Source organism: Podarcis melisellensis, assembly GCF_964234715.1.
Source record: "Podarcis melisellensis genome assembly, chromosome: 1".
In the NCBI taxonomy this organism is placed as follows: Eukaryota; Metazoa; Chordata; class Lepidosauria; order Squamata; family Lacertidae; genus Podarcis; species Podarcis melisellensis.
The window spans coordinates 103930426-103956562 of NC_138528.1; the positions used below are offsets into that span (position 1 = coordinate 103930426).

The 26137-nt window shown below is 53.0% G+C and overlaps 1 protein-coding gene across 4 annotated transcripts; it reads right to left on the bottom strand.

The window, feature by feature from the left end:
* Positions 1-11120: 11120 nt before the first annotated feature.
* Positions 11121-22840, bottom strand: NR4A2 (nuclear receptor subfamily 4 group A member 2). 4 transcript variants are annotated; one of them, XM_081929075.1, is made up of 8 exons: positions 22467-22840; positions 20475-20601; positions 18579-19600; positions 16592-16721; positions 15466-15554; positions 13980-14182; positions 13530-13708; positions 11121-12715 (listed from the first exon to the last, which is right to left on the bottom strand). In XM_081929075.1, the coding sequence occupies exons 1-8, from the start codon at positions 22491-22493 to the stop codon at positions 12459-12461; spliced, it is 2034 nt and encodes a 677-aa protein (XP_081785201.1). In that variant the 5' UTR covers positions 22494-22840; the 3' UTR covers positions 11121-12458. The 4 variants fall into 4 exon arrangements, with proteins under 4 accessions (XP_081785201.1, XP_081785200.1, XP_081785202.1 ...); XM_081929074.1 differs by having other exon boundaries at positions 15391-15554; positions 22467-22838; XM_081929076.1 differs by lacking the exon at positions 22467-22840 and having other exon boundaries at positions 15391-15554; positions 20479-20604.
* Positions 22841-26137: the final 3297 nt, after the last annotated feature.

Below are 26137 nucleotides of genomic sequence, written 5' to 3' on the forward strand. Positions count from 1 at the left end.
GCCCAGCCAAGTAACTTTGTCCCCATTCTCTTCCTTGCTGACTTCTACAAGGGCAATATTGAGACTAAGGCAGGGGCAGGATGAGGGCAGACTAAGGTTGCATAGCAGTGACCAGAGGAGAAATGACCCTGGTGCATCTGCAGCGGCACAAATGGATACCTTCATCTGCAACAAAACATGTCTCTGCCACATCGCTCTCTACAGCCACAGCAGGCACTGCAACCTTTCAACAGAAAGGCGTCACCCACAAAGGTCCATCCCTCCATTGTCTCCCAAGACAGATGGATGCCAACAATGGCAAGCAGTACCACTCACTGGATTGGTTTTAAATAAGGAGGCAGGAAGGCACAGGGACTGGCCAAGGGTAGAGGTTGGTAGGGCAATGCCCCATTTGCTCAAATGGACCAGTTTCCATTGGAACTAATAATGCCTAAACATCTACATTCTTGACTGGCTTGCTGATGAAACGAGATGACTTCTCACCTCCCATGCAGGGTCGTGATGATGTAGATCAGGCATCCCCAAACTCGTCCCTCCAGCTGTTTTGGGACTACAACTCCCATCATCCCTAGCTAACAGGACCAGTGGTCAGGGATGATGGGAATTGTAGTCCCAAAACAGCTGGAGGGCCGAGTTTGGGGGTGCCTGATGTAGATGCTGGAAACATGCAAGAGATCTGGGTTGAAAAGAGAAAAGCACTAGCATGTTGATTAGAGACAATAATATTTCCATGCACTCACCACTTCCCTGAGGAGGAGAAGACCATAAGAGCCCTTTAAGGAAACATCAAGCACCACCACATCCACTCAAGAAAGTAAAGAGCTCTTCGGAATAGGATGACCATTGCCAGCGAGAGAAATGAGGGTTATAAGCACAGCTGGCCCAAGACATTTTGGCAAATCAGCTGCAATGCTGTGCCTCTGTGAATTACCAGCCCTCCCCCCCCAATATTTTAATCAAGTTGGCACCCTTGATACCCAGCCATCCATTAAGGCCTGGTAATTCTGGATGGGGAGAAGGCAGAATTTGTCTTCTCATCTTTGGGGGTTTTTTTGCAGGGGGGGGGTCAAATTGCTTGCTGTCTTCTTGGCATCCTCAAGCCTTGCAGGTCAGAACGCTGTTGGCAACCCTACAGCAAAGAGGAAGTGCATCCCCCTGAAATCAGGAGGACTTACTTCTGAGTAGGCAAAAGTACTTGGCCTCTAGTGGGAGAAGGGCCCTTATTTGCCATGGGGAGGATGGAACTACTCCTTCAGTCACTTCCTTCCCACTTCTCTAGTTAGGACCTACCTTGTTCCCATTCCTCGGATGGAGACTAAGACCCCCCTCGGGCAGGGACCTGGCCATACCTGTGCTCTGCAACAGCAGCTAACACAACCGAAGGAAGCCACGAATCAGTATAACAATGGGAACATCCAAAACAGTAAGACGCTCAGCCTTCCTCAACCAACCTCCTTCCGAATGTTGGTTGGATTCCAACTCCCATCAGCCCCAATGGGCAAGGGGGACGATGGGAGGTCCCGTCCAACAACATCCGGGCAACTGCCAGTCTTGAACTAAAGCATCCTTAAGGTGCCAGAGGCTCTCCGGAGAATCCCAGGTGAATCAGAGGCGCACTTCTTACGCCCCGCCCTGCCCGGTCGGTTCTCTGTATTTTTCATGGTTACCTGGTGTGCGGAAAAGATTCCTCTTTCGCCCAGGTGCGCAGCAGGCAAGGCTGAACCTATGGACTTTCAGCCTGTTGCAGGGGTGCCAACATGAATAAACTATTGAGTGGATAAAATCACAAGACACGGCACACGCACACCATTTGAATGGCAGTGCCCATCAGCTTTGGGGGGGCCGCCCCCCAAAATATTTCGTGGTCTGCTGTGTTGCTCTTAAAGGCTCAAGAGCCCCGTCATTCCCTAGAAAGGAAATGCCAGTTTCACCGCGTAGTAGCAGCGTGTCCCACTAGACACTCTCAAATCCAGTGTGGACAGCGCTGCAGCCTGGATTTTGAGCGCCCGCGGCAGGTTCTCCACCTGCTCCAGGTTTCATCTTCCATTTGGTGCAAGGGAGCCCGCCACTCCCATTTGGTATATGTCCGTTCCTTCTTTAGCTTCCCACTTTTGGGCCAAGGGACGTGAAGCAGATTCAAGGCAAGCCGCTGCGCTTGGAGAACAAGCGGGGGCTGCAAAGCGGAACGGCGGGTGGCTGGTGTGGGGTTGCGAGTGGATTGCAAAGTGCAGCGATCCGCTCGCCTCCTTTACTTGAGAGGAAGTCCTACTGACTGCAATGGGATTTACCCCCCACCCTGGTCGAGATAATTTCATGCCAAGCAATCCGAGCCTATGCATGCATATTGCCGGGGGGCGGGGGCGGGGAGGTCCTACTCTGTTCAGTGGGACTTATTCAAAAGTCACAATGCGCAGGAACTGCAACCCAGTAGCGCAAGCCTCTGCATGTTCGCCCAGAACTGAATCCCAGTACAGTGGTACCTCGGGTTAAGTACTTAATTCGTTCCGGAGATCCGTTCTTAACCTGAAACTTTTCTTAACCTGAAGCACCACTTTAGCTAATGGGGCCTCCTGCTGCCGCCGGAACACGATTTGTGTTCTCATCCTGAAGCAAAGTTCTTAACCCGAGGTGCTCTTTCTGGTTTACCGGAGTCTGTAACCTGAAGCGTATGTAACCTGAAGCGTATGTAACCCGAGGTACCACTGTAATTTCAAAGAGGGCTCAGGGGGTGTTATCCTAACCAGGTTAACAAAACCTAACCAGGTCTACTCAGAAATAAACCCCGTTAAATTCAGTGTGGGTTACTCCCAGATCAGTGTGGTTAAGACTGCAGCCTTACTCCAGGAAAGTGGGCAGAGATTTGCAACTTCTTCTGTCCCCAAACTGACTGAATCGGTGCCCGAGGATTCCAGAGGGTTTGCAAGAGCTAACACCGCCTGCTTATTCAGAAACTGGATTCCAGTCAGTTCAGGGCTTGTTCCCTTTTCAGAGAGCATCAGATTCTGTGGGGAGGCTTATTTGGGAGCGAGCAAGACCCATTGAGCGGAGCAGATATGAGGGGTGAGCATGCATAGGACCTAGTTGCTGACATTTCTACGGTTCTTCTGTCCCACTTCGTAGCTTTTCCCAGATCTTCGGAAATCTAAAAATGGCTTGCTCGGTGAATGCGCCCCTTTGATTCGTTCGACAGCGGCAAAAGTTTGGGGAAGCGATAAAGTTACAGATGGGCACGATTATTCCAAAATTCTTGGGCGGGGTGGGAGTGGGTACCGGACGGAAAAGAGCGAATCTCTCCTGTTCATTTCCCTGCGATCGTGATGTCCGCCCTAGGCTAGTTTTAGACTTAAGCACTTTTGCCTGCTTAGCCTTACGCGCTGCAGAAATTAAGTCTCCTCTTTTTCCCCCAGTGGAACTTTTACCCCGAATACAAAATCTCAGCCGCAGACTCCCCCTTTGAAATTTAAATTTTAAATTAGATGCCATTCACCATCAAGACAATTTTAAGTTTAAAAATATTCTTGTAGCAGATGTGGCGCGATTGGTGGAATTGTGACCCACATAGCTACAGCCCGATCCGGTGCGCTTTAACGGGGAAGGCGATCCCACGGAGTACCAGGCGATCTACCATCCAACGCTGCGGCTTTTACCACCCGCGTACCCAGCAGGAGCTTCTCTCCTGGCCAAGCCCCATCGAAATGAACTGCCTGCGCAAGAGCAGTGTGGCAGGGGGCTTTTCACACGCGCAGCCCAGTCCCATTCATATTTTTCAGGGGTAGCTCCTTCCCAGGAAATGTGCTTCCCTTTGACCCGATCCTATGCTCAGTTGCTGAGAAATACGCCTCTTCTGGTTCTCAAGTGCGGTGTGCATTGCGCAGAACTCATTGGTGGAATAACAGAGAGAGGACCCATTCGCCTTTGGGGCGCCTCTTAGATGCTGTTTTTAGCAGGCTATTGGGGCACGATTTGGCTAAAAATGGAGAGACGTCGGGGATGGGAGATTTCCTTAAGAGCCTTTCTCCCGCCCCCCTGGTAACAATTGCAGCCTCCTTTTGCAAAATAATAATAATTAAATAAAAAATGGGTGCAACCAGACGAAACAGAGAAAGCTAGGGTCCTCTGGGCCGCAGGTCAGCCGAGGTTCCAGTGGCATCGCTCTTCCTCATTATTCCCCTCCTCCCGCTCTCCTTTTCTAACCAATGGGGAACAGAGGCTGCCATTCACCCGCAGCCATAGCTCCTGCTTAGTTGGGACTGACACGCAGGCCTCCCCGGGGCAAGCCGGACTCCCTGCGCCGGCTGTGGTTACGCCTGATGGATGGATGGAGAAGGAGAGCCTTCGATCCGCTCTTCGCCGTGCCTTCACGGGCCCCGACAGCTGCGCATCTTACCGAGTACTAGGCAATAAGCCTCCATCTGTCTAAGAACATGAGTTTCATCTTGAGTTCCATTCCCCGGCATTTCAAGGTTTCAATATGGTTTTCCTGGCTGCTTCTTTGCTGAGAAGCTTGACAAACACAGGCAGGTGTCCGCCTTTCCAAAAACTCGTCCATCCCCAAATAGCCCTTCCGATGCGCCTGATCCTAAAGCACTTTCGGGAGTTCAACGAGACTGACGCGCTGCTGTTTGCGCGATCCAGAACACGTTGACTCGGGACTCATCCCTACCGAGTTCAGACCCGAGTTTAGGAGGGTTGCAGAGACAGGCTGCAAGTCTGGGCGCGCTTACCTGAGAGTAAATCCTATGGGCCTCGGTCGGATTTAAATTCCTAACCAGCGCCAATAAGATCAAGCGAGGGTGCAACTGGGATTTGCCTTCAAATATCTCCTTGCAGCGGTCATCCAAATTACGGTGACATAGCTGAAGGGGGTTTTAGCCCTGTGACTCCCTGGCAACTGATGCAGGATCCAGCCAAAGTGAAGCCCTTTGCAATAATACATTCCCATGCCTGTTTACTAAGAAAAAGTCCGGTTGACTTACTCCCAGGCAAGCGGGTCTCGGATTGCGACCTAAATCTCCGTTGATTTCACTATGAAAGGTCAGATAAATCCCACCCCCGGTGAACTCAGCGGGATTTATAAAAGAGGCACAACTCTGAGTGGATTGGGCCCTGTGTTGTGAGCAGTATCAGCTCTGCCAGCATCCAGCCAGATCTCCGAGGGCGGAAGAGAGACTGGCGGATGGAGAGCAGCTGCGGATCGCGGGACCTCCAATTGGAAGCGCTCTCTGCAAACCACGCCCCTCCTCAATTCGAATTGTTCGAAAAGAGCTCGGTTGTTCCGCGGCAGAAACAGAAGGCGCGGAGACTCGGGAGGCCAGACTCGAAAGAAAACAGGCCTCTCTCCCAGCACCTTGAATACTTGTGTGGGGTGATCAGCGTGGCTGTGGCTGGTCGTGCAAGATGCGTAACTGTGAAGGGAGCCGGAGCAATGCCCTCTTCTGCATCGACTGGCTCCCTGTGGCTGTGGTCCAGTGAATACAGAGCCGCCCGGTGTTGAACCCGCCGCCAGATCAGACCTGCCACTCTTATCTCTCAGGCTCAGCCCGAATGTCACCGTTGTCACAATCTCTCAAGCACTTCCTCGTCTGAAATAAAGAGGATTTGCCCTACCTGGACGGGTTTTGTGGTGCCCAGCAAAAATGAAGGTTTTTTTTGTTCGAGAGTGGGGCCATTTATATGCATCTTCCGCACTGACTGTGGGATAAGAAGAGGTGGCGGGGAGAAGAGGGGGAAGCGGGCAGGACTCAGGTGCTCACCTGTGAAACTCATTCAAAGTGGCCTTTTAGAGAGATCGCTAGCCAGGTTGTGATTTAGGAAATGCAAAGCAGTTCGTAGGCGCACGGAAGAGAAAGGTTGCAAATACACATACGACTGGTTCCCGGTGGCAGTAACTGGGAAGGGCGTTGAAACCTTGCGCTGCCGTTCGACTGAGATGCGGGAATCCTTGCGCGTATGCGGTGGATGGAAAGAAAGCAAAAAGAAAATATTTCTTTTTAAAAAAAAGCCACCGCTTTTGATGGGCTTGCTGAGGCATTTGGGATATTCCCTCCCCAACTGCCCGCCCCCGCCCGAAGTAGCGGCAAGGGCCATAATTTCTGGCCACGTGTGGTTTGTGCCCCGATGGGGGGGTCATTCACTTGTGGCGCAAGTTTTGAGCAAAGCGCAACGGCGCCAAGTTCTGCGGAAAGGAGCGCTCTAACCTAGGGGTGTATACTTAAGGAGGTTGCACTCAACAAAAGACTGGCCAAGGGGTCAGGAGAACAAGGTGGCCAAGGAAGGAAGGAAAATCGGTCCAGGATTTCACTTTCCACAAAGGGAAACAAAATATCCAAATCTGTCAGATACGGATATCAACTCTCCACCCGGTTTCCTCAGCTAGGCAGGCTTTCCCACCCTATCGTGTTGGAAATTATCTGTGTTTAAATAAAAAAAATTATGTCTTTAAAATAAAAATCATAATGGCACAGGGCGAGAGCGCCCTTTTTGCTTACAGCATGAATAAAATCCCTTTCCTCGCAGAAGGCCAGGTGATTTGATTTCTCAAAGGTGGAGGAGGGAGGCCGTTTGGCCCGACCCCGCCCTGCGTGCTGTGGCTCATTACGCACATCCCCTTTGGCTGTGAGAATGGAATGGTCCGCGGGGGTCGGGATAGGTGCGGGAGTCTCCGCCGTCCAGCGGCCAGAAAAGGTTGGGCAACGCGGAAGGGCGTCCGGCGCAACAGGTAGGGCAGCCTCAGCTGCGACCAGTTGCCCAACCGGGTCTCCCATTCGGGGGGCGGGGGGAGGAAGATGGCTCCTCGAGCGCCCGCCTACTCACTCTCTGGCCCCTTTTTGCGCCGGGGAAGGAAGCTTCCCTGTGTTGTGATGAGGGCGGATGGTCACGTCTCCGGTCTCCAGGGGCCGCCCGAGGCCCCCGCTGTTATGACATGGGCCAAGGGACAGGTCTGCCCAGGAAGAAACAGAGAGCGGGACCACGAAATCGGTTTCCCTTATCCAGAAATCTGCTTGGGGTCAGAGAGAGTAACTCACCGGTCATACACTTCCCCAAACCCTTTCCTTCCTTTCCGGGTTAAGCCCCATTCAAGCTCATGGTAGTCAGTTCGCACTCCTAAAAAAAACACACAAAAAAAAACTTCTCTCGGGGTAAATCCCGTTCAGCCTAATGGGAATCCGTTTCCCCGAGGCAAGCCCCCATTCAAGATAATGGGATCCAGTCGTGCCCCCAATCGCTTCTTCCAAGTTAATCCCCATTCAAGATAATGGGAAGCACACCCACTGCTTCCCTCGGGAGTAATCCTATTCAGGCAAATAGGAGTCAATTACCCCGGGGTAACCCTACGCAGGACTCGTGACCAGGCTGGCAGCCTCTCGAGAGATCTGCGACTGGGAGAAGGGCCTATTTATTTTCCGCCTTGAGAGCCACGCGCGCAAGTGGATCCTTAAATCAGAAGCTCAGGCGAAGCCCCTCGCTGCGTCCCCAGCTTTCAGGCCGAGCGGAGACAGAAGCTCGCTCAAGTACAAAGGGAATTATTCCCTTTGCAGCAGCTTCGCCTTTAGCCCCGCCAGAGGTAAGGCTGCGAACTCCCCAAGGCACAGGAGAGTTCAGCCTCTGGCCTCCAGGAGGCCGTGGCGGTGGGGTGAAGCGCCCCTTGGAAAGAGCCTCGGGGTCCTCTCCTAGCATTGCTAGGGCTGCCTCGTCCTGGAAATGGAACTTTCTTCTTACCTGTTCAATTGCATCCCTTGGGTTTGTTTGTTTGTTGGTTGGTTGGTTGGTTGGTTGGTTGGTTGGTTGGTTTTTACAGGAAAGGATCTCCGCGTGCAACGGAGCTCTCACATGCTATGTACTCCGCATTAGTTAATCCGGAATACTTACTACCTGCTCACCTTCCACGCCACGAATTGGGAAGGGTAGGCAATAGTCCCCTTAAACCTAAAAGCCCTGCATGCAAAGGGGAGGAGGGAATAATACCACGCTTTACCATAATCTTCCTTCCTTGCTCATATTACTGCAGTATTTTGAGGGGTGCTGTATCCACGCCGGCCAGGCATTTTCTGAATAGGAACCCCTGCTTTCGGTAGGGTGGGTGGCATGGTGGTGGGGGAGATTTAATGGCGATAAGGACTCAACAAAATTCTCCCAGGTCTCAAACTTCCTGGACAATCCCCGGAGAGATTGAGGAACTCCGCAGGCTGCCCTCTCTTAAAATGTGTTGTGCAGTTAGATTGCCTTTTTCTTTTCTGGCGGCCAGGAGGGAGGGGGAGATTATTGGGGGAGGGGAACCCCTGGAACTGAAAATGTAATCCGCAGTCCTTCACAGTTTCCCCTCTGCGCGCCCAGGGGATTGCGAGGGGGTGAGGGGAGAAGGGACTATCGGGAGCGCCTCCTCAGGGCTTTGGGGAACTGCGCGCTGTCTCCCCAAGGTGTTGCGCCTGGGAAAGATGCCTCTGTCTCTCCTTCGCTGCCCTCCCTCCCGCGCCGTGTAAATAGACGGAGAAGTAAGTGATGGATCGGCCGCCCCAAAGAGAACCTGTGCGCTGGAATTGCCCCGGGGCACAGAGTGCCTCGACGACATTCCATCGGGGATGGAACGTCCCCATAGCCAATCGGGAGAGAGGGCACTGCAGGAAAGCCTTGGGATTGGCCAGCAAGGAAAACAGCGCAATCCTATGCACTTCGTGGAGCTCACTCCCGGGTAAGTGAGTGGGTGTAATCCTATACCCACCTACCTGGATGTAAGCCTCACTGAACTCAATGGGACTTGGTTCCGAGTAGACGCGCTCAGGAGGTAAATTCCTCGCTCCTGCGCCCAGTCAACCCGAAGACCAAGGATGGAGACAGGAAAAGAGGAATCTGAATTATACTGAGCCAGACCCCTCCTCCAGACCTAGCCCAGTATCGTTCGCACTGGCAGGCAGCGGCTGTCCAGGGTGTCAGTCTGAGGCTCTTCCAAGTTCTGCCTGGCTCTGCTTGGGATTGAATATGGGGCTCTTTCCATGTGGGGAGCAGGTTCTCTGCCACTGAATGACGTCCCTTCCCCCAGATTTCTCTCTCTTGGAATGGGATTTATTCCTGTTCCGCCCCTAGGTTTCCTCTCCAAAGTTCACATGCCACCTTCCGCCTTTCTCCTCTGAAAGGAGAAGGATCCGCTTGCTGTCTGGCTGACATGCCCAGAAAGTGCGCGCGGGCGGAAGCAATGACCACTGCTCCTGTGATCCAAAACAGACGTGCCCATTGATGGAGGGTTGTGGGGTTTCTCTTCCTTAGAAGAGAGCAGGGAAGGGAGGGGGCGGGCTCTCTTTACCTTCCTCCTGAAATAACCCACATTCAGTTCGATAAAAGCTCTCCCCACAAAATTAGGCTAGATACATTTCCCCGGGTCAAGATCCTCTCGTAAAACCACTCTCTCTTTCCGCAATACTGCTTCCCCCGCCCAGAGACTTATTCAGGGTCTGGAGTAACTTGCCACCGCATCCCGGAACTCTGATTAATTGAGAAAGGGTTGGGGGGAGGGCGAAGGAAGGGCGCAACTAGTTTTCTTTTTAAATGCCCAAAGATGTCACTTATTTAAATCATTTCTTGCTTTCTTCGTAGCGCGCTCCCTTCAGAAGAATCTTTCACTACCACGTTAATAAGCTGCGTTGATTCTTTTAAAAATAATAGCAGCATTTTATTCAAGGAGGAATTGCAATGCACATCACAAGACTAATCTACAGAAGCTAAAACTAAGAGCATCTAGAGGCCTAGCAGATCAGATTACTGAAAACCCGGATCCTAAAGATTTCGACAAGAGATGCAACCCGATCCTAAGCTTATTATGGACTCGGCCGTAAATCCTGCTGAATGCAATAGGGTTTTATTCCAGAGAAAGAAATCGGAGCATTCATTTCCTATTCTATTTATAGTTAACTGTTTCACAGTTACTTGAGAGCCAGCCCCTTCGAACTCTGTGGGACTTACTTCCGAGTAAAACACGCTAAACATTTCGTTGGGCCCGGGCACACATGCACACGCCGTTTCCAAGATCCATCTCTCCAAATTTAACCCCTAGGGAAAGGGAAATAACTACTCCAGTTCTAAATAAGTTCTCAGAAGAAAGATACAAGCCGATCCTAAGGACGTTTATTTTTGCAGCACAACCTCCTTGAACTCAACTGCCTGGTGGACCTGTTTAGGATCGGCTGCAAATCTGACTATGACGAGGCGCGCGCGCGCAAGAGAGAGAGAGGCATACAAGCTCCGTTGCAGAAGCCATTTAACCAACCGCAATCTATTTCCCTTTATCAACGGGCCATTTAAATAGCAGCGCATGTGACCCTCGACTTCTAGTGGCAGGGTTGAAATAAGGTGGCAAGAAATCTGCAGAGAAATCAAGCAGAGGAAGAAGAAGGCAGCTCGCGAGGTCTTCGCCTCGCCTCGCCAGTCTCCACTTGAGACTGCAAGTTCCGTCTCCGAAATCACAGCACCGCTTTTTAACATTCAAAAATATAACCATCACAAGAGCAATAATCCCAGCAGCAGCAAAATAAAAAAAAATAGGTGCTGTTTATTCTTAATGTCACTGCCAGCTCCCTATATGGGCGTGGAGGCTGCCCTTTGATTAGACAGAAAAAAGACTGGATTCTGTTCGTTTACATGGATTTATTTGCTGTAAACATTAAAATTGTCTTTCTCAAAGAAAGAGTTTTTAGGGATAAAATGTCCAAGGCTAACTGTCATACACCATAACGGAGAGGGGCGGGGGTGGGGTTGTGGGGTGGAGAGGAGGCAGAAACTTAAGGAAGTGCCCTCCTGGAAATATACAAAGAAAAGAAAAAGAAAAACTACATAATATGGCATTATATATATAGATATATATTAAAAAACGTCCTTACTGAAATGTAAAATAATATATTAACCGACAATTTTAGACATTTGTTTTTCAAAAAGAAAAATATACACCTTTTCCCAACCCCTCACACCCCCTCCAAAAAACCAAAACCCGAACACTCCCGAAATAAAAATTCAAAGTGCTCAGTTAATTTCCAGGGAGTTCTGTATATGAGATATAAGCACTCTGGAAACGGTGAAAACGTTTGTGGCATGCAAGACTTGGCTCCGCTTCAGACAACAAAATAATCAAGATATAAAGTGTTTTCTTTTAATCAGCATCAACAATACATACGACACTTACAAACAAGGAATGCCGGACGGTGTTTACAAAGACGGGAAATGGGGGTACCTGGCGAAAGGTGTTTGCTTTTTTCCGGGAAGTGGGGCAGTTTGGGGTTTTAGGAAGGAAGAATCTGTTTGGATCTGTGTAACACGTGTGCCCATTTATTTTACAATTGAGAAAAACGTTCGAGGCTTCTTAGAGAACTACCAATCTTTATAAAATCTAGCAGACTACATAGTGTCTGAAATTACTATTTATAGAATATAGACATTACTGAAATAGCAAGTGCCTATAATAAACGTGGTCCTCCTAGAATGGCCCTGCTTTCTCTCGATTAGGTCTTGAATCGTCAACTTCTATCTATTTATTTCTTCAAGTTCCTTTGATTGATTCTCGTTATTCTTTACTTTCTCCTCCCCCCCAACCCAACTCTCTTTTTTAAAAAATTTATTATTATTATCATTATTATTATTATCAGAATCGGTTTGAATAGCTTATTCATAAATAGGCACAGAATAGTTTTTTGTTTTCCTTTTAAAAAGAAAGAAAGAAAAAGCCAAACCGCATCTGGTGAAATGTACAATCCTTCGCCTTCTGTCGATTCATGCCGCCCCCCGTCTCCCTCCCCACACCTTAACTGGTCGTCTATATATATATTACAGCTTTCCTTTACAGCAGAAAATGATTTTCTTATATATAAAAAAAGTCTTAGGTGGGTTCCCTTAGTACACTCTCCTTCGGCAGCAGCTAAGGCTCAGCTTCCTTATCTCAAAAAGTCCTTCATCATAACCATCATCATCATCATCATCATCACCATAATAGCAGTAGGAAATTCTGGTTTTTTTCCCTCCCCCCTTTTTTTTGTTTCGGGGAGACCGGGGTGTATGAAGGATACTGTTTGTCTGTTTTAGGCGATAATAAAAAGCTTGTACCATGGGATTTTTGTGCAGTCCAAGGAACGGGATCCAGGGTGTCTATAGAGAGAGACCCCCGCCCCAATGTCCAATCTCTGTCCTTCAGGAGAGGCCAACCACAGTCTGAAGGGATGGGAGCCCAGCAGCACCCATGGGTGCTCCTCACGGACCAGGTGTCTTAGTCAGGCCCCTTCATCTGCTTCCTTCCTTCCTTCCTTCCTTCCTTCCTTCCTTCCTTCCTTCCCCCTCTCTTCCAGGCTTTGAAAGTTCTTCACTTGGAAAGCTCAGCGGCAAAGAAGAGTCCCTCCCTCTCTTTCTCTTTCTCTCTCTCTCTGTCTCTTTCTTTCTTTCGTTTTTTTCTCTCTCTCTCCCTCTCTCTCCCTCTCTCTTTTATTTTAAAAAGGTAGCGTGTCCAGGAAAAGTTTGTCGATTATTGCCGGCGGTGGCACCAAGTCTTCGAGTTTCAAGTAGAAGATGCGCTGCAGGCCTTGCGTGCAAAGCGTGCGCAGTTCCGGGAGCTTGCCCAGCAGTTTGGACAAGTAATTGGGCCGGTTCAAGCCGCCGTTGTTGAAAGTCACGTGGTCCTTGAGACAATTGACAATCTTGTTCTGCAGTTCCTCCACCCTCTTGGGTTCCTTCAGGCCGTGCCTCTCTGCAAGAGACAAGGGGCTTATTAGACTGGACGCAGTGTGTGTGTGTGTGCGTGTGTGTGTGCGTGTGTGACCATCAGGCCTTGCCTAGAAGACGCAAACTTGCAGCTCCTTAATACCAGGAAGAAGCAACTCTCCACTTTAGCTGTGCCCTAGCTTGCAAAGGCTAGGCACTTCACCTGGGTGTAAATCTCGGAGAATCTCTTTTGAGAAGACACGTGTAAAAATGGCACAGTCCAACTTCTTGGGCACACCGTATCCGGTGTCAACAGACCAGATTGGCACTTTTGAGTGTGCAAGAGGGTCAAACTGTGTAGCAATAGCTCAACACGAACACGCACTGTCTGAGGATGGTTTTGTGCCTTGCATTTTCTATATTTGCAGTCGTGAGAGCAGAGTTGTTAATCCGGATTCATTCAAGCCAGATCTGCAAGGGGCTAGGGATAAGAAGTCCATAAATATCCTCGCTCAATCCAGCATAAAATGCAGGAGTTTATTGGCGAAGGAGGAATTCTAATGACGAATGTATGGTAATACTGTAGTATCCTAGTAATCGGGTGGAAAGTGTGGGGGTGAGTATTGTGGACTTTAAAAGGCTGAATTAAAGGTTTCTGGTTTATATGGCAATTCTAACTCTGCCTTAGCAAATTGTACAAATACGAGACAGACCGTCTTGGGTTGTAAGATTGCAAGCGAAGTGGGAATTCTGATCTGCATGGCTCACTTATAATGATGGGAGGGATGACGCAGTACTTCTTCCAAATTAATTAATCTGGAGCAAAAAAACCCGATGAGGGGTAGGAGTCCAAAGCTCACCTGTCACCATGGCCAGCGCAGCGATGCAGGAGAAGGCGGAGATGTCGATGTTCATGTTCTGCAGGTTCGAGGAGAACTCCACGATCGAGTCGATCCATTCGCCGAAGCCGCGGACGCACTGCAGCCGGTGCAGGACCACGCCGTTGCAAAAGATCAGCTTGCCTTCCACCGGGTTGGATCTGCCGGGGGAGTTCACCCAGGGGCGGAGAGACAGAGAGAAAGAGGCAAACAACTAATTACTCGCCGAGCAATAAACGGAGGGCTTAAGAGGCACCTAATTACCGAGGAGTTAATAAAACGCAGCTCAGCGGACCTTGAACGGCTCAGGATTTTCTCATCAGACTGGCAGGCAGGCATCCATCCACACATCCATAGGCGCGTGCAAACACCCAGGACTGCGCCGCCTCCGATCCCTGCCTAATTGTCCTGGCTCTGCCTCCATTTGCCTACCTGTAGGCTAACCGCAGGACGAAGAGCTCCAAGAAAGCGGATTCAAAGAGCAGGTCCTGGTCCTGTTTGGGGAGATCGGTGAAGCCGGGGATCTTTTCCGCCCAGCCCCGGATGATTTCCATGGAGCCAGTCAAGAGATCGTAGAACTGCTGGATGTGCTGCGTGTCGTCGCCGCTCAACTGATAGTCCGGGTTAGCCTGGAACTGGAGTCGCCATTCCGGAGAAGAAGGAGAAACGGATGGGGAAAGATGGGAAGGGAAGGCAAGTGGGGGAGGAAGGAGAGAGAGAGAGAGGATGAGACCCCAGCAATTTAATGAGGTTCTCTAAAATATATCGCCCGTGAAATTGCTAACCCCATTCCGAGGAGGGGAGCCTGGTTTTTATAACAATTAAACCTCGCTCTGACCAGTAAGGAAATTAAGATGTTCCAGGGCAATTAATTCAATTAGGGGTGGTGCTAGGAAGGTGGAAATTGCCGTGGCCAAGAAGGGTCGGCTTAGCAGAGGCGCCCTGGGAAAGCGCCCCGAAAGACCCGCCAGGAGGGGAAATCCAAGCAGCCCCTGAATTTATTTTTTTGCCTCTGGAAAAGCGAGTGTCGTAGGGTGGGTGCGATGGTGACACTAGGAAGGAATCCTCTTGTACACACAGATCCGTATGTGTCGTGAAACACACACACACACTTGCATAAGCACATATGTCTAAGAAGATAAAACACATCCTCGCAAGTGTCTGTCCCCATCATTTTATTTAATTTTCATTATTCAGACATATACACGTGTGTCGTGTCCCTGTTGTGGTGCAGAAGCACAGAAGGACCGGGTAATAATAATAATAATAATAATAAAGCTAGCGGTATGCGGTATGGAGAGGGAAAGAGGGAGATCCCAATCGGCAAACTCCTCTCTCTTCCCCCACAAACCAGAATGAGCCAAAATATATACCCTGAATGAGTTCCCCAAAGCATTTCGGATAAGGAACTCCACTAAGGCCAGTGTATGTGCTGTATGTGCTCCAATTTCCACCTTTGAGGATCAGGCCTAACAGGTCGGTCCTACTCGCCGTTACTTCGAGAGTAGATCTTTCCTGATTCACTTCCCTAAGCATCCTAAGCAAATCCTACGGGAATCAAAGGCCTCTCTTAGAAGCGGGTGTGGGCAAGGCGTTGCTTCTAAGGCGTAAACCTCCCCCTCACATCCACCCTGCCCCCAACCCACACCACAATCCTCCGCCCCTCGGCCCTGATGTATCTTAAGAGCAGTCCTCCAACATCCCCGCAGTTTCTTGGCAACAGCTTTAGGGCAAAGGGTCTCTCTCCTCCCAAACAGAGAAATGGCCTCGCTACGGACTAGCCGCGTGCTCAGCGCGTCCCCCCGCGAGGCGGACCCTTCGGCGAATGTTGTCTCCAGCTTACCCTGGAATAGTCCAGGCTGGTCATAGCCGGGTTGGAGTCGACATGGGCTCTCACCAGGGCACTGATCAGACTCACCGGGGGCGACGGGGGAGAGGGCTCCTGGGGGCTCTTCGGTTTCGACGGCAAGCGACCCCGCCGGCCTTTTAAACTGTCTGTGCGAACCACTGCAAGAGAGAGAGCTGGTCAACTCGCCCGGCCAGAGAGGGAGCAGCTTTTGAACAGGAAAGCGAAGAAGCCCTGGCATCCCTTACGCGACCACCACCACCACCTCTGCCCGCCCCCCGGGATGTAGTGCCCATAATCTCTTCGACGGCACCAGGAAGCCTCCAACACAAAGGTGTCCAGAGTTCCCACTGAATGAATATTCCTTTATTTGCTTTTCCTCTCGTGCGTATGTGCGCGCGGGAGCAAAAGTTGCTTGTTAAAAGGAACCACCAGTGTATAGTAGACATCCTTGTGGGTGGAAATCTCGACTCTGAAATTAGGATGGAGCGGTGTAGCTTCTGTGAGCCAGGAACGGGCCCCAGCATTTGTTCGGTCTTAGCCAGTGCTATTTTTCTAGAAAAACAGGTGCCGGAACTCACTCTAAACACTTCACAGTTGAGAGGTGCCGGCACTCACCCGAGAGTTCCGGTGACTTACCCCTGGGGGGAAAAAGCCCTGGCCTTAGCCATGATATGAATGGCATTCTTGTTTAGGAAAGAGTGCATCCCAACCCTGCCTCGACTCTCTTTGCCCTGGGATGCCTCCTCCTTCACATCTTAGACGTAAAGAACCCTGGCTCCCTCCACGTCTAGGATGAAGGCCATCGGGTTCCAGAGAGGGGCCAGTAACTGCCTCTGCTTCTTCGATGTCATCCCAAGCTCCCTGGGCAGTTAAGGCCTCTGCTTGCCTATTTATTTACTTCTCTGGGAGATTCCCCTGTGAGTCAGTGTGTGTAGGCGCTCGACTGTGGCCGTCGAAGGACCAGCGCTCCAGAACTCTCCGCTCCCAGGCTTGCACTCGTTTGCATAGGACTGAATAAGGCCCGAACGCTGCTGGGACGCGGACGTTCTCCGACGTGGCGAACGGGAAAGGAAGTATGCGCGTCCGCGCGTCCTTCTCGCAGCTGTGGCTGGTGGCTACTCCGAGGACCAGCCCGCCCCCCCTCCCGCTCCCAGTCATCCCGGCAGCCCCTCCCCCCCCCCCCGGCAAGCGGTACCTTCTTTGACCATGCCGACTGCCAGGCACTTCTGAAAGCGACAGTACTGGCACCGATTCCGGCGGCGTTTGTCCACGGGGCAGTTTTTATTCGCTAGGCAAACATACTTGGCGTTTTTCTGGACGGTGCGCTGCGGAAAAGAGGGGAGGAGATTGGGGTGGGGGAGTCCAAAGGAGGCGCCCTCGGTTAAATTCCCTGCACAGCGCCTCGCCATTTCCCCCTCCCACCCCCTCTCGCTCGCCTTCCCCTTCCCCTCCAGCCCTTCTCCTTTTCCAAGGCATTTATCTCGAAACAAATGGGAAGCGAGCGCGCCGGCCCCGCAGCTCCTTGCCGATGCTTGATATGCCAAGCGGAGGAGAGAGGAGACGTTCGGTAAATACAAATCCGTGGGCATTCATATTATTTACATTCCTCCGAGACCTTCTCTCTTTCAAATGATAAGATTATTCAATCAGAATGGGGGAAATAAAGAGATCACTTAATTTGACCATAGGGAATTCCGTTCCACTTGGTTAGCTTAGACACGGTTCTCTGTCCTAACCAATTTCAATCCGAAGGCAAAAGGCGAGCGCATGCAAATAGCTCCCTTCGCCCGGCCTCTGTTCGCCTCTCCTTTAGGGAGAGGAAGGAGGGAAATGGTGTTGTTGTTGTAGTTTTAAAGAGAGTGGGTTGGGCGGCGAAAGCTGCCTGGGGAGGACAGCGACTTTCCGACACATGGACCACAGTTTTTCCTTCCTCTTTTCCCCAGGTGATGGGCTGCCTGTAGAGATTCTGAACAGGCCTCAGGATACAGCATCGAGCGCATTAAAATATTAAAAACCCACCCTCCTTCAACAGCGCCCGAGTGCGCTCCTAAATTCCTGGTTTGGCTTGATCCCCCTGGTACGCTTTGAGTCGGGTTGGGGCAGAGAAAGAGGTCTGGGGCTTGGCGGCGCTTTCTCTCCCCTGATTCCAAAAGCGCGTCTCCGAAATCCTGACTTTTCCTGACTCCCTTGGTCAAGCAACCGGGCATCTTTTGGCCCTTGTGGTCTCCGCAGTGCCCAGGAGCAGTGCCAACAATAAACCCTGGCGACAGAGGAGCTGGGGAGGGGGGTTTCTTCCCCACTTCTCCCACTTTCATAAAGATTATCCGCCGTAACGGATTGTCCGTCCTTAACATATTCAGCAACAGAGTAGGACAAAAGCGTGGATAACAAGAAAATAAATAAAGTTGAGCTTGACTAGCTCTTCCGAAACTCTTCCGCTGGGAAACGCTGGGTGGGGGGAGGGGAACCCCAAAATCTCTGCTTTTGGCAGAGAGTTTAGACTAAAAGGGGCGAGTGTAAATATCTGAGCTAGGAATATAAGCGTCTGGCGTTTCTGAAGCGCGTGTCAATATTCCCACGTAGGGAGACCGAAAAGGTGATTTAAACTGTGACTTTCTCAAGTCAAGGATTCGAAGGAGATTTGGGGACAGGTGAGTCGCGAACTGGTGGGAGAGATTATGCCACTTGAATAGGGCCCGATCCTATCTATGCGCGCTGGGACGCCTGGCGCGATTACCAGCTTAGGATGCAAAGGGAAGAGAACCAGGACTGAAGTTTATTCTGGGTTCATGAACCCTGAGCGCAAGTGTGAGGCTGCCCGCCATAGGGCTTCCTTCCTTTCAGGGCTGTCCAAGGCCGGACGTCTAATGCGGAGTGGCAATTATCATACCAGGCTAAAACAGCCAGGTGTGGATTCCAATTTGCGGGGGCGGGGCCTCGGCCTAGATTGGGAGAGCGAAGAAGGGATCTATCCATCAGTGCCTTGGAGGAAGGAGCGATGCATGGGCACAGAGGACAGGATAGGTACAGGGGAGGGAGGGATGCGGGGATGGAGAGCTGCGCTAGCGGCTCGGCAGCTGAAGAGACGGTCGGCGCAAAATCTGGTCCTCCTCCTCCATCACCACTGACACAGAAGCCCTCCCCCCGCCCCCTGTCGCGGCTCCTTAGCAGCAGCATCTCACCTTGAAGAAGCCTTTGCAGCCCTCGCAGGTGCGCACGCCGTAGTGCTGGCAGGCAGCGTTGTCCCCGCAGACTGCGCAGAGCCCCTCGTTGGAGGGCGAACCCCGCGAGGGCGGCGACGGCACCTGGGCGTCCAGGAGCTGCGAAGCGTGCCCGATCTGCAGCCCGGGGAAGCCGACGGCGGCGGCCTGCTTGCGGATGGGGTTGGGCAGGGCGAAGGGCTGCCCGTCGTGGTGGTGGTGATGGTGGTGGGGCCCGCCGGGCTCGCCGTTGAGCGGCAGGGTGTGCAGGGGCCCGTCGAAGCGCATCTGGCAGCTGCCCACTGGCGTGCCTGGCGGAGACTGCTTGAAGGAGAAGAGCGAGAGGCGCGGCACGGCCGTCGGGGCCACCGCTTTGTGCATCCCGCCGCCGCCGCCGCCCCCGACGGCCGCCGCTCCGCCGTAGGCCTGCGCGTGGTGGTGATGGTGGTGATGATGGTGGTGGTGGTGGAAGCCGTGCAGGGGCCCCGCCTCGTCCCACACGCTCTGCCCGGGGGCGAAGCCCGCGGTCGGGGCTGGCGGCGACGAGCACGGCTTGTAGTAGACGGCCAGCTCGTCGGGCTGCTGGGGCCCGGCGGCCGGCGGCGGCTGCTGGGGCGGCGGAGGGGGGTAGCCGTGCGCGTGGCCGTGCAGGGGCAGCTCCTCGACCTTGATGGAGGGCGGCGGGGGCGGCGGCGGGGGTGGCGGAGGCGGCGGCGGCGGCTGCGAGGGCATTTGGTACAGGCAAGGCGGCTTGACGTCGTAGCCCGCGGCGGCTGCGGCGGCGGCGGCGCCGTAGTTGTCCATGAACGTACTGAAGCTGGGGAGAGAAGTGGTGGCAGTGATTTCAGTGTTGGTCAGGTCCATGCTAAACTTGACAAACTCGGGCGTTAAGAAGTCCGAGCTGTACTCCCCGGCAGCCGCCGAGTGGTGGTAAGCGTAGCTCTGCGTGGCCGGGCTGGCTCCTTGCGGCGAGGACCCGAACTGAGCCTGGACGCAGGGCATGGCTGCAAACGAGACACGGCACAACAACAACAACATGGCTCAGCTGGGGGGTCAGGGTGGTTAGCTGCTGCGCAGCAACAAGCCCCCGAAGGGGAAAACCCAGCCGCCCACACCGCCCGCCCACACCGCCAAGCTCCCTCCTTGCGCCTCCCGCTCCCCACCAACCACCGCCCTCACGTCGGGGAATGGGGTTCGGGAGGAAGAAGATGAAGGGCGCTGGAGGAGGAGGAGGGGAAGTGGGAAGTGGGCCAGCAAGGGGGGAAAGCTGGGCTGAGATGGCAGGATAGAAGAGTGGAGGAAGGAGGAAGTTCGACGTGGCCCACCGGCAGGGCGAAAAAAGCTGGCAGCAAAAGGCAGGCTGCAGTGGGGAAGATGGACAGAGAGTGAGGAGGAGGAGAAGAAGAAGAGGAGGAGGAGGAGGAGACAGGGAGCAGGGCGATGGGGAGGTGGGTCAGGCGGAGAAAAAGAGAGGGAAGAGGTCGTGGAGTGTAGAGGTGGGGATGGGGGAGAGAAGAGGGGCAGAGAGGAGGAAGGAAGGACTGATCGTGGGGGAAAGGGATGGGAACTATCCCCTCTAAGCAGAGAAAAGCCCCGCAGGCAAGCCCAAGGAGGGCCGTCTGAGAGCTGTCAGTGCTTGGGCTGCGGAGGGTGTAGCCCGCATATCCCCACATCGCCCCAATATATTTCCCCCTCCCTCTCTCTTTCCCTCTCTCCCTGCATATTCCCCTTCCCCTCCCCCTCCCCCTCCCCAAGCTGTGCCTAAGCCCATCTCTCCGGACTTGCCCCATCTCTCAGCTTTCAGGTCCCCAGGAAAGGAGCGTTTGGGGATCTGGAGGAGGATGATGGATGGATGGATGCAAATAGCCAGGGACTCACCCACCTTCAGCCGAGTGAGAGGCGTTTTCGGGGGGGCTAAAGGCGGACAGCGTCGGAATTCAATGGAGGGACAGGTTGCCAAGACGGGAGGGAAGCGCTGCGGACTCCAGAGTGACCCGGGTGCTCCCTGGAAAGCACAAGAAGAGCGGGAGGGAAACAAACACAGAGAGGAGAGGAAGGGAGGGGAAAAAAACTTGTTACTCTTTCAGCCTCACTTGGAAAGGACTAGGAGGGGAAGATGCGGCTGCCAAGGGACTCGATCCCCAACCCCTGGGAAGAGAGCAGGACTTCCTCGAAAGCCCAAGGCAGGGCAGGTGGCACCGAAAGTTTGGGGGCATTAGAACCTTAATATGTGTGAGCAGATGAGGGTGGAGATGTAAGGGGAAAACTTGGCTTGTGTTAGAAAATCTAAAGTAGCTGTCACGCGTGTCATTTTCCCCTCACTGTATATAACAAAAGTGCAAGGAAATTTGCTTTGATTCCTCCTCTTACTTCTTAGTAGTGTAAGTCTAAGTCTATCCATGTATACACGCAGACAGATTATCAAATGCCCCAAGATTGACACAGCTTACTCGGAAGTACTTCAGTCATTAGGAAATTAGACACTTAAGAAAATGTCCTTAGGGTGTGTGTGTATACTATAGATAGATAGATAGATAGATAGATAGATAGATAGATAGATAGATAGATAGATGATAGATAGATAGATAGATAGATAGATAGATAGATAGATAGATAGTCACACACACACACACATTAAATGGCGACACCCACAACTCCCCCTCCTTCCCTCTCCTCTAGAAATTCCGCTGGACTGTAGGAAAAGGAGAAAAACAGCCATAAAATGAATTAATTAAAAGGCACGCGCGCGCACAATGAGGAAGGCAATTAAAGAGCAAAGCAGCTCCGTCTCTGACAGTCCCCGAAGCTGCAGGCGGAACAGGGCGAAAGGGCGCCCAAGGGGCGCGCGCGCGCCGACAAAGTAGCAAATCTGAAGAGAAAGGGATCCCTCTCTCAACTCTTCCGGACGGCTTTCGGAACTGACCCACGTCTAAGGGGCGGGAGGGTGGCCGGCTTTTCCCGACCACTACATCCGCAAACGCAGTTTCTCTAGATTTACAATGAGAACAGCGCCGGAAAGTTCGACAACTGAAGCCAGGCAGCCGGCCCGCCAAAGGAACTCTCCTCTTTGCGCCCACTGCAGATCCGTGTCCCCGGCATGCCTTAATTCGAATTCTATCCGAAGCAAAGAGTCTCTTCATCTGTCAGCTAGTTTAACCCCTGGCACCCTGTTCTTCTTCTTCTTCCCCTTCCTCCTGCTCTCCTCCCAATTTGGAAGGGATTTCCCTCTCCGGATCGACTCCCGCGCCGTCCCTGCTAGGTCAGGGGGCCGGCATCCCCCCCTCCCGGAGTTACAAAGCCGCGTGCGTTACACTAATTTAAACCCCCCACCAACCTCCGGCAGTAATAAAACCTTGAAAGGCGACGACGCGCTGTCTAAGCTTCTCAACTGGCGGAGATCAAAGTCGTTCCCAAGCAACACATATCCGCCCAGCAACTTTTCTCCCTCTCCAATTGAACCCTGGACCAAAATCATAAGAAAATTATAATATAAAACCCCGCACACCGAGGATCTTAACCCTCAAGGTTGCGGCACCAAGTCCAGAAGAGGCGAGCAGACTAAACCCAAAGTTGACTTTCCCCACCTTATAATAACTGGAAACAGCCGGTTAGGAATATAGAGGGGAGGGCGCTGGTGGGAAGAACCCCCGACCTGAAGGCCGAGCAGCGAGGTCTTTCTTTCTAGGAAGAACATTTGGAGCACAGCCTCCTGCACGACGTGTTACTATTTCCTTCCTTGCCCCCCCCCGTCTCCAGTCTCCCCCCCCTCCGCTACTTTCCCTCGCCTTTGAGAAACCCGGGCAGCGCATCCAGATGGCAGTTAAGCCGAGAGTGCACCCCCCACTCCCAGACACGGCGCGATCCACTTACTTGTTGGGCTGTGGCTGTTTCATTCATTCACCGGTGGGGAGTAGTAGCTCCGATTCCCAGGGGCGGCTGGGCGAGGTAAAGCGAGCGAGCGAGCGGAGAGCAAGCGAGAGCGCGCGATCCCCGGCTGCTGCTGCTGCTGCTGCTGAGGCGGCGGCGTCTTCTCGGTCGCTCTCTCCGCCTGGCTGGCTGGCTGGCTGGCTGGCTGGCTGCTTGGCTGCCGGGCTGCCTGTCTCCCGCACGCGCGCCCCCTCCGCGCCCGCCTCTCCTCTCCTCTCGGCGCCACGCACTCCTTCTCTCTCCAGGAAGTGCGGCGCGAGAGCGCAGCGCGGGGCGAGCAAGCCGGACGGACTGGCCCTTGCCTGCAATGTGCCTTTGTTTATGTGGGCTCCCTTTTGCCCAGCCAACATGCACCTCGAGTCTCCAAGCGTCAGTGCACGTCAGTGCCGCCCGCCCAATCAGCCGGGCCAGGGGCTGGATCGCTCCGTACCGTTGGCTAGCGCTCGCTTTGGTAAATTTCCGACGTGACATCACCAAGAGTGGCGCTTTTAAGGTGGGAAGCAACTCGCCGCCTCGCTCGCCTGCCTGCCCGCCTGCTTTCCCGCCTGCCAAGCTGGGAGCTGCTTTGGGCCAAAAGAGGGGCAGGGCTCGCCACTTTTCCCTCTCTTTCAGCTCCCCACCCCCCCTCTTCTGGTACACCCCCCCATGTCCGAGATTGTAAACAAAGAGAGAAGCCTCCTTCCCTCTCCCCGCCCCCTGTTGTCACCGACCGAGCCCAGACAGCTGTCAATCCAGATCTCCCCCACTCCCGCCCCTTCGCTGCAACGCGTGTTCATTTTATCTCACAGGAAATCCGAGGATGGTAGAGTTGGAAGGGACCACGAAGGGCATCTAGTCCGACCCGCTGCAAGGCAGGGATCTTTTGCTCAACGTGGGGCCCCCAACCCACGACCCCAAGATTTAAGAGGATCTACTATGCCCACTTCCAGATCTGAGGTGGAAATCCTAGAGGAGACACTTGCCTCTGAGGGAGTCCCATTGAATTTAGGGGTGGGGGTTTAGGGGTGCCAACTTGGATGAAATATTCATAATCAATCACATGATGACGTGGTGCACACAGTTTGAATGGCAATGCCTATCAACTTTGGGGGGGGGGTTCAAATATTTTATGGTGGGGGGCGAATGGACCTCAGCCCCTAGGAGCTGGCTCCTAGGGCGGGGTTTAACTTCTGAGTGAGCACACACAAGGCTGCTCTGCATATCTGTCTGTCTGTCTGTCTATCTATCTATATCTATCTATCTATCTATCTATCTATCTATCTATCTATCTATATCTATCTATATCTATCTATCTATCTATCATCTATCTGTATCATCTCTGTCCATCCATCTTTAACTGACCCATCTTTCTATCAGAGACTCTGTAGCTTCTCTTATCCCGGATGCGCCCTCCCCCTCCCCGTGCCGCTTCTGCGAGAGGGGCATTTGACAGGTAAAGAAGCAGGAATGCATTGACGCAGCCAGTCCATCCCTTTTTAAAAGCTGAGACAACGCATGCAACAAGTTGCACAATCAGTCCCTAGTCCGATCTACGTCCCGAAGCATCACTCCTTCGAGCTGCTCTTCTTTCTTTTCTCAACTTTGCAAAATGTATCATTTCTGAAGAAGCGCGCGCGCGCGCAAGGGGGCGGGGGAGGGGGAGAGAGCTGTGGAGAGGAGGAATCCATCGGTCTTTTGGGAAAGTTCATGCTTGAGGAACATGCGGCGTCTTTTCCTCCTTACTATATAGATGGGGAACGACAAACACATGACACAATATTATGCAGAAGAATTTGCTCCAGTCTTGCGGGGGCGGGGGAGAGACCCGTTTGCAACTATTGCACGCACAGCGGTTGAGTTCAGAGGCAGGGCAAGGATTCACAGGAAGGCGCGTGCGTGCGTGTGTGTTTGGTGAAGGAAAAGTGGGATCCGGACATGCTTCCTCGGAATCGAGGCTGCAGCTCTAACTAAGCACACCCAAGATTCGCTGAAGGGAGCGCGAGCGAGCCTTACTTCCCAGGAAACACGTCTAAGGTTGCACTGGACGTGCCCCAGCGAGGCTTGCTTGTGAGTAAGGGCTTCTCCAATTAGGGACTTGCTGCTTTGAAGGGTGGGATGGGAAACATAGGTCTTGCCTGCTCCTCCGCACTTTTTCTTCGGTCTTGCTTGCCACGGTGAGCCACCGGGACGGATGCTCTCCGAGTGGGCAGTGCCAATGCCCAGGGAGTAAGTACTAGTAGGGGCAGGCGGGGCTGGGGCTGAAGGAGAGGGCACAAGCCATCATTTCCTGAGCTGGAAAAGTTGCTCGTCGAGAGAGTGCCCACTCCCGTGCCCACTCCACCCCCTGCTTTCCCAGAGCCCTAAGAAGCCAGAAAAGGAGGGCGATTCACAGGCGTCTCCTCTTTCCTTCCCCCTGGGCCCACGGGCCCACCCCCTCCTCAATATTCCAGGCGGAGAAAAATGCCCCAAAAGTGTCAACCCCCCACCCACCCACACGCACCCACCCACCCACCTACACCCTTGAGAGATAACTCAGTTGGTCATGGGTTCGAGTCCCAAAATATTCCTGCACTGAAACTGTACAATTCTATTATTCTACCCACATGGGCGTAGCCAGGATTTTTGTTAGGGTGGGGGTAGGCTTTTGCTAGGGGGTCAGAACCTGAAATTCGTATTGGTTTGTATTTATCTTGGGGGCAGCTGCCCTCCCTGCCGCCCCTTGGCCACGCCCATGTCTACCCTGCCAATGGCGTGACACCAAGCATTTGCTCCTAAACTGCCAAGGTTTGACCTGATCTTGCACGTGGGGAGGATGACGAGGGAGGCTTAGCAGCGCTGTGTGTGGAAACCTGGGACAAACTAAAGAGCGGGAAAGGAGGGAGAGAGAGTTGTGGAAATCGGCTACTTCATGGCCATGTCTCCGGGAAAGATCCTGCGCAGGGTACGCGTCGCCTCGAGCAGATCCTCAACTTTGGTTAAGAAGACCGACCTGCTCCTTTTTACTTACCTTGGGGCAATCTGGTCGCCCGATGGCTACTTCTAGCGGTCTTCCCCGCAGTAAAAAAAAAGAAAAAGACCTGAATTATTTTTTTTTCTTCCCCAAGTTGGAATTGGAAGGATATCCCCGACGGCCTGAAACTCTCCCCTCCCTTGTTTTTGCTGAGCGTGGGGGTGGAGGATATATGAGCCCAGCGGGATTCCCTCCCGGACGGGCCAAGACTCCTCTCCCCCCCCGCCCTTACTCCGTGCTATTTTTAGGAACTCTATAAATAGCACGAGGGAGTTTCGCAGGGTGGTGGTGGGGCTCCGGGGGAGGAAGTGTGCGTGCGCGGAGGGGGAGAACGCTGACCGGCCACCTTAAGTTCTCCTCCTCCTTTTGCTGCTACTGCTGCTACTACTGCTGGCCCGGGCGAGAGGCAGCCAGAGGGCGGGGCGGGGAGGAGGAAGGAGGGGGGGGGAAGCACGAGCTCATTAGCATGAGCCCAGCCGCGTCAGCCGTGGGCTGGAGCGAACGAAAGGGAAAAAGTGAGAGTGGGGAGGGGAGAGCCGGCAGAAGGGGGCGGGGCCGCGCGTGACGCAAGGGGACGGGGCCATTGACGCAACAGGGTCGGGATGCGCCAAAAATAGCCGCGGCG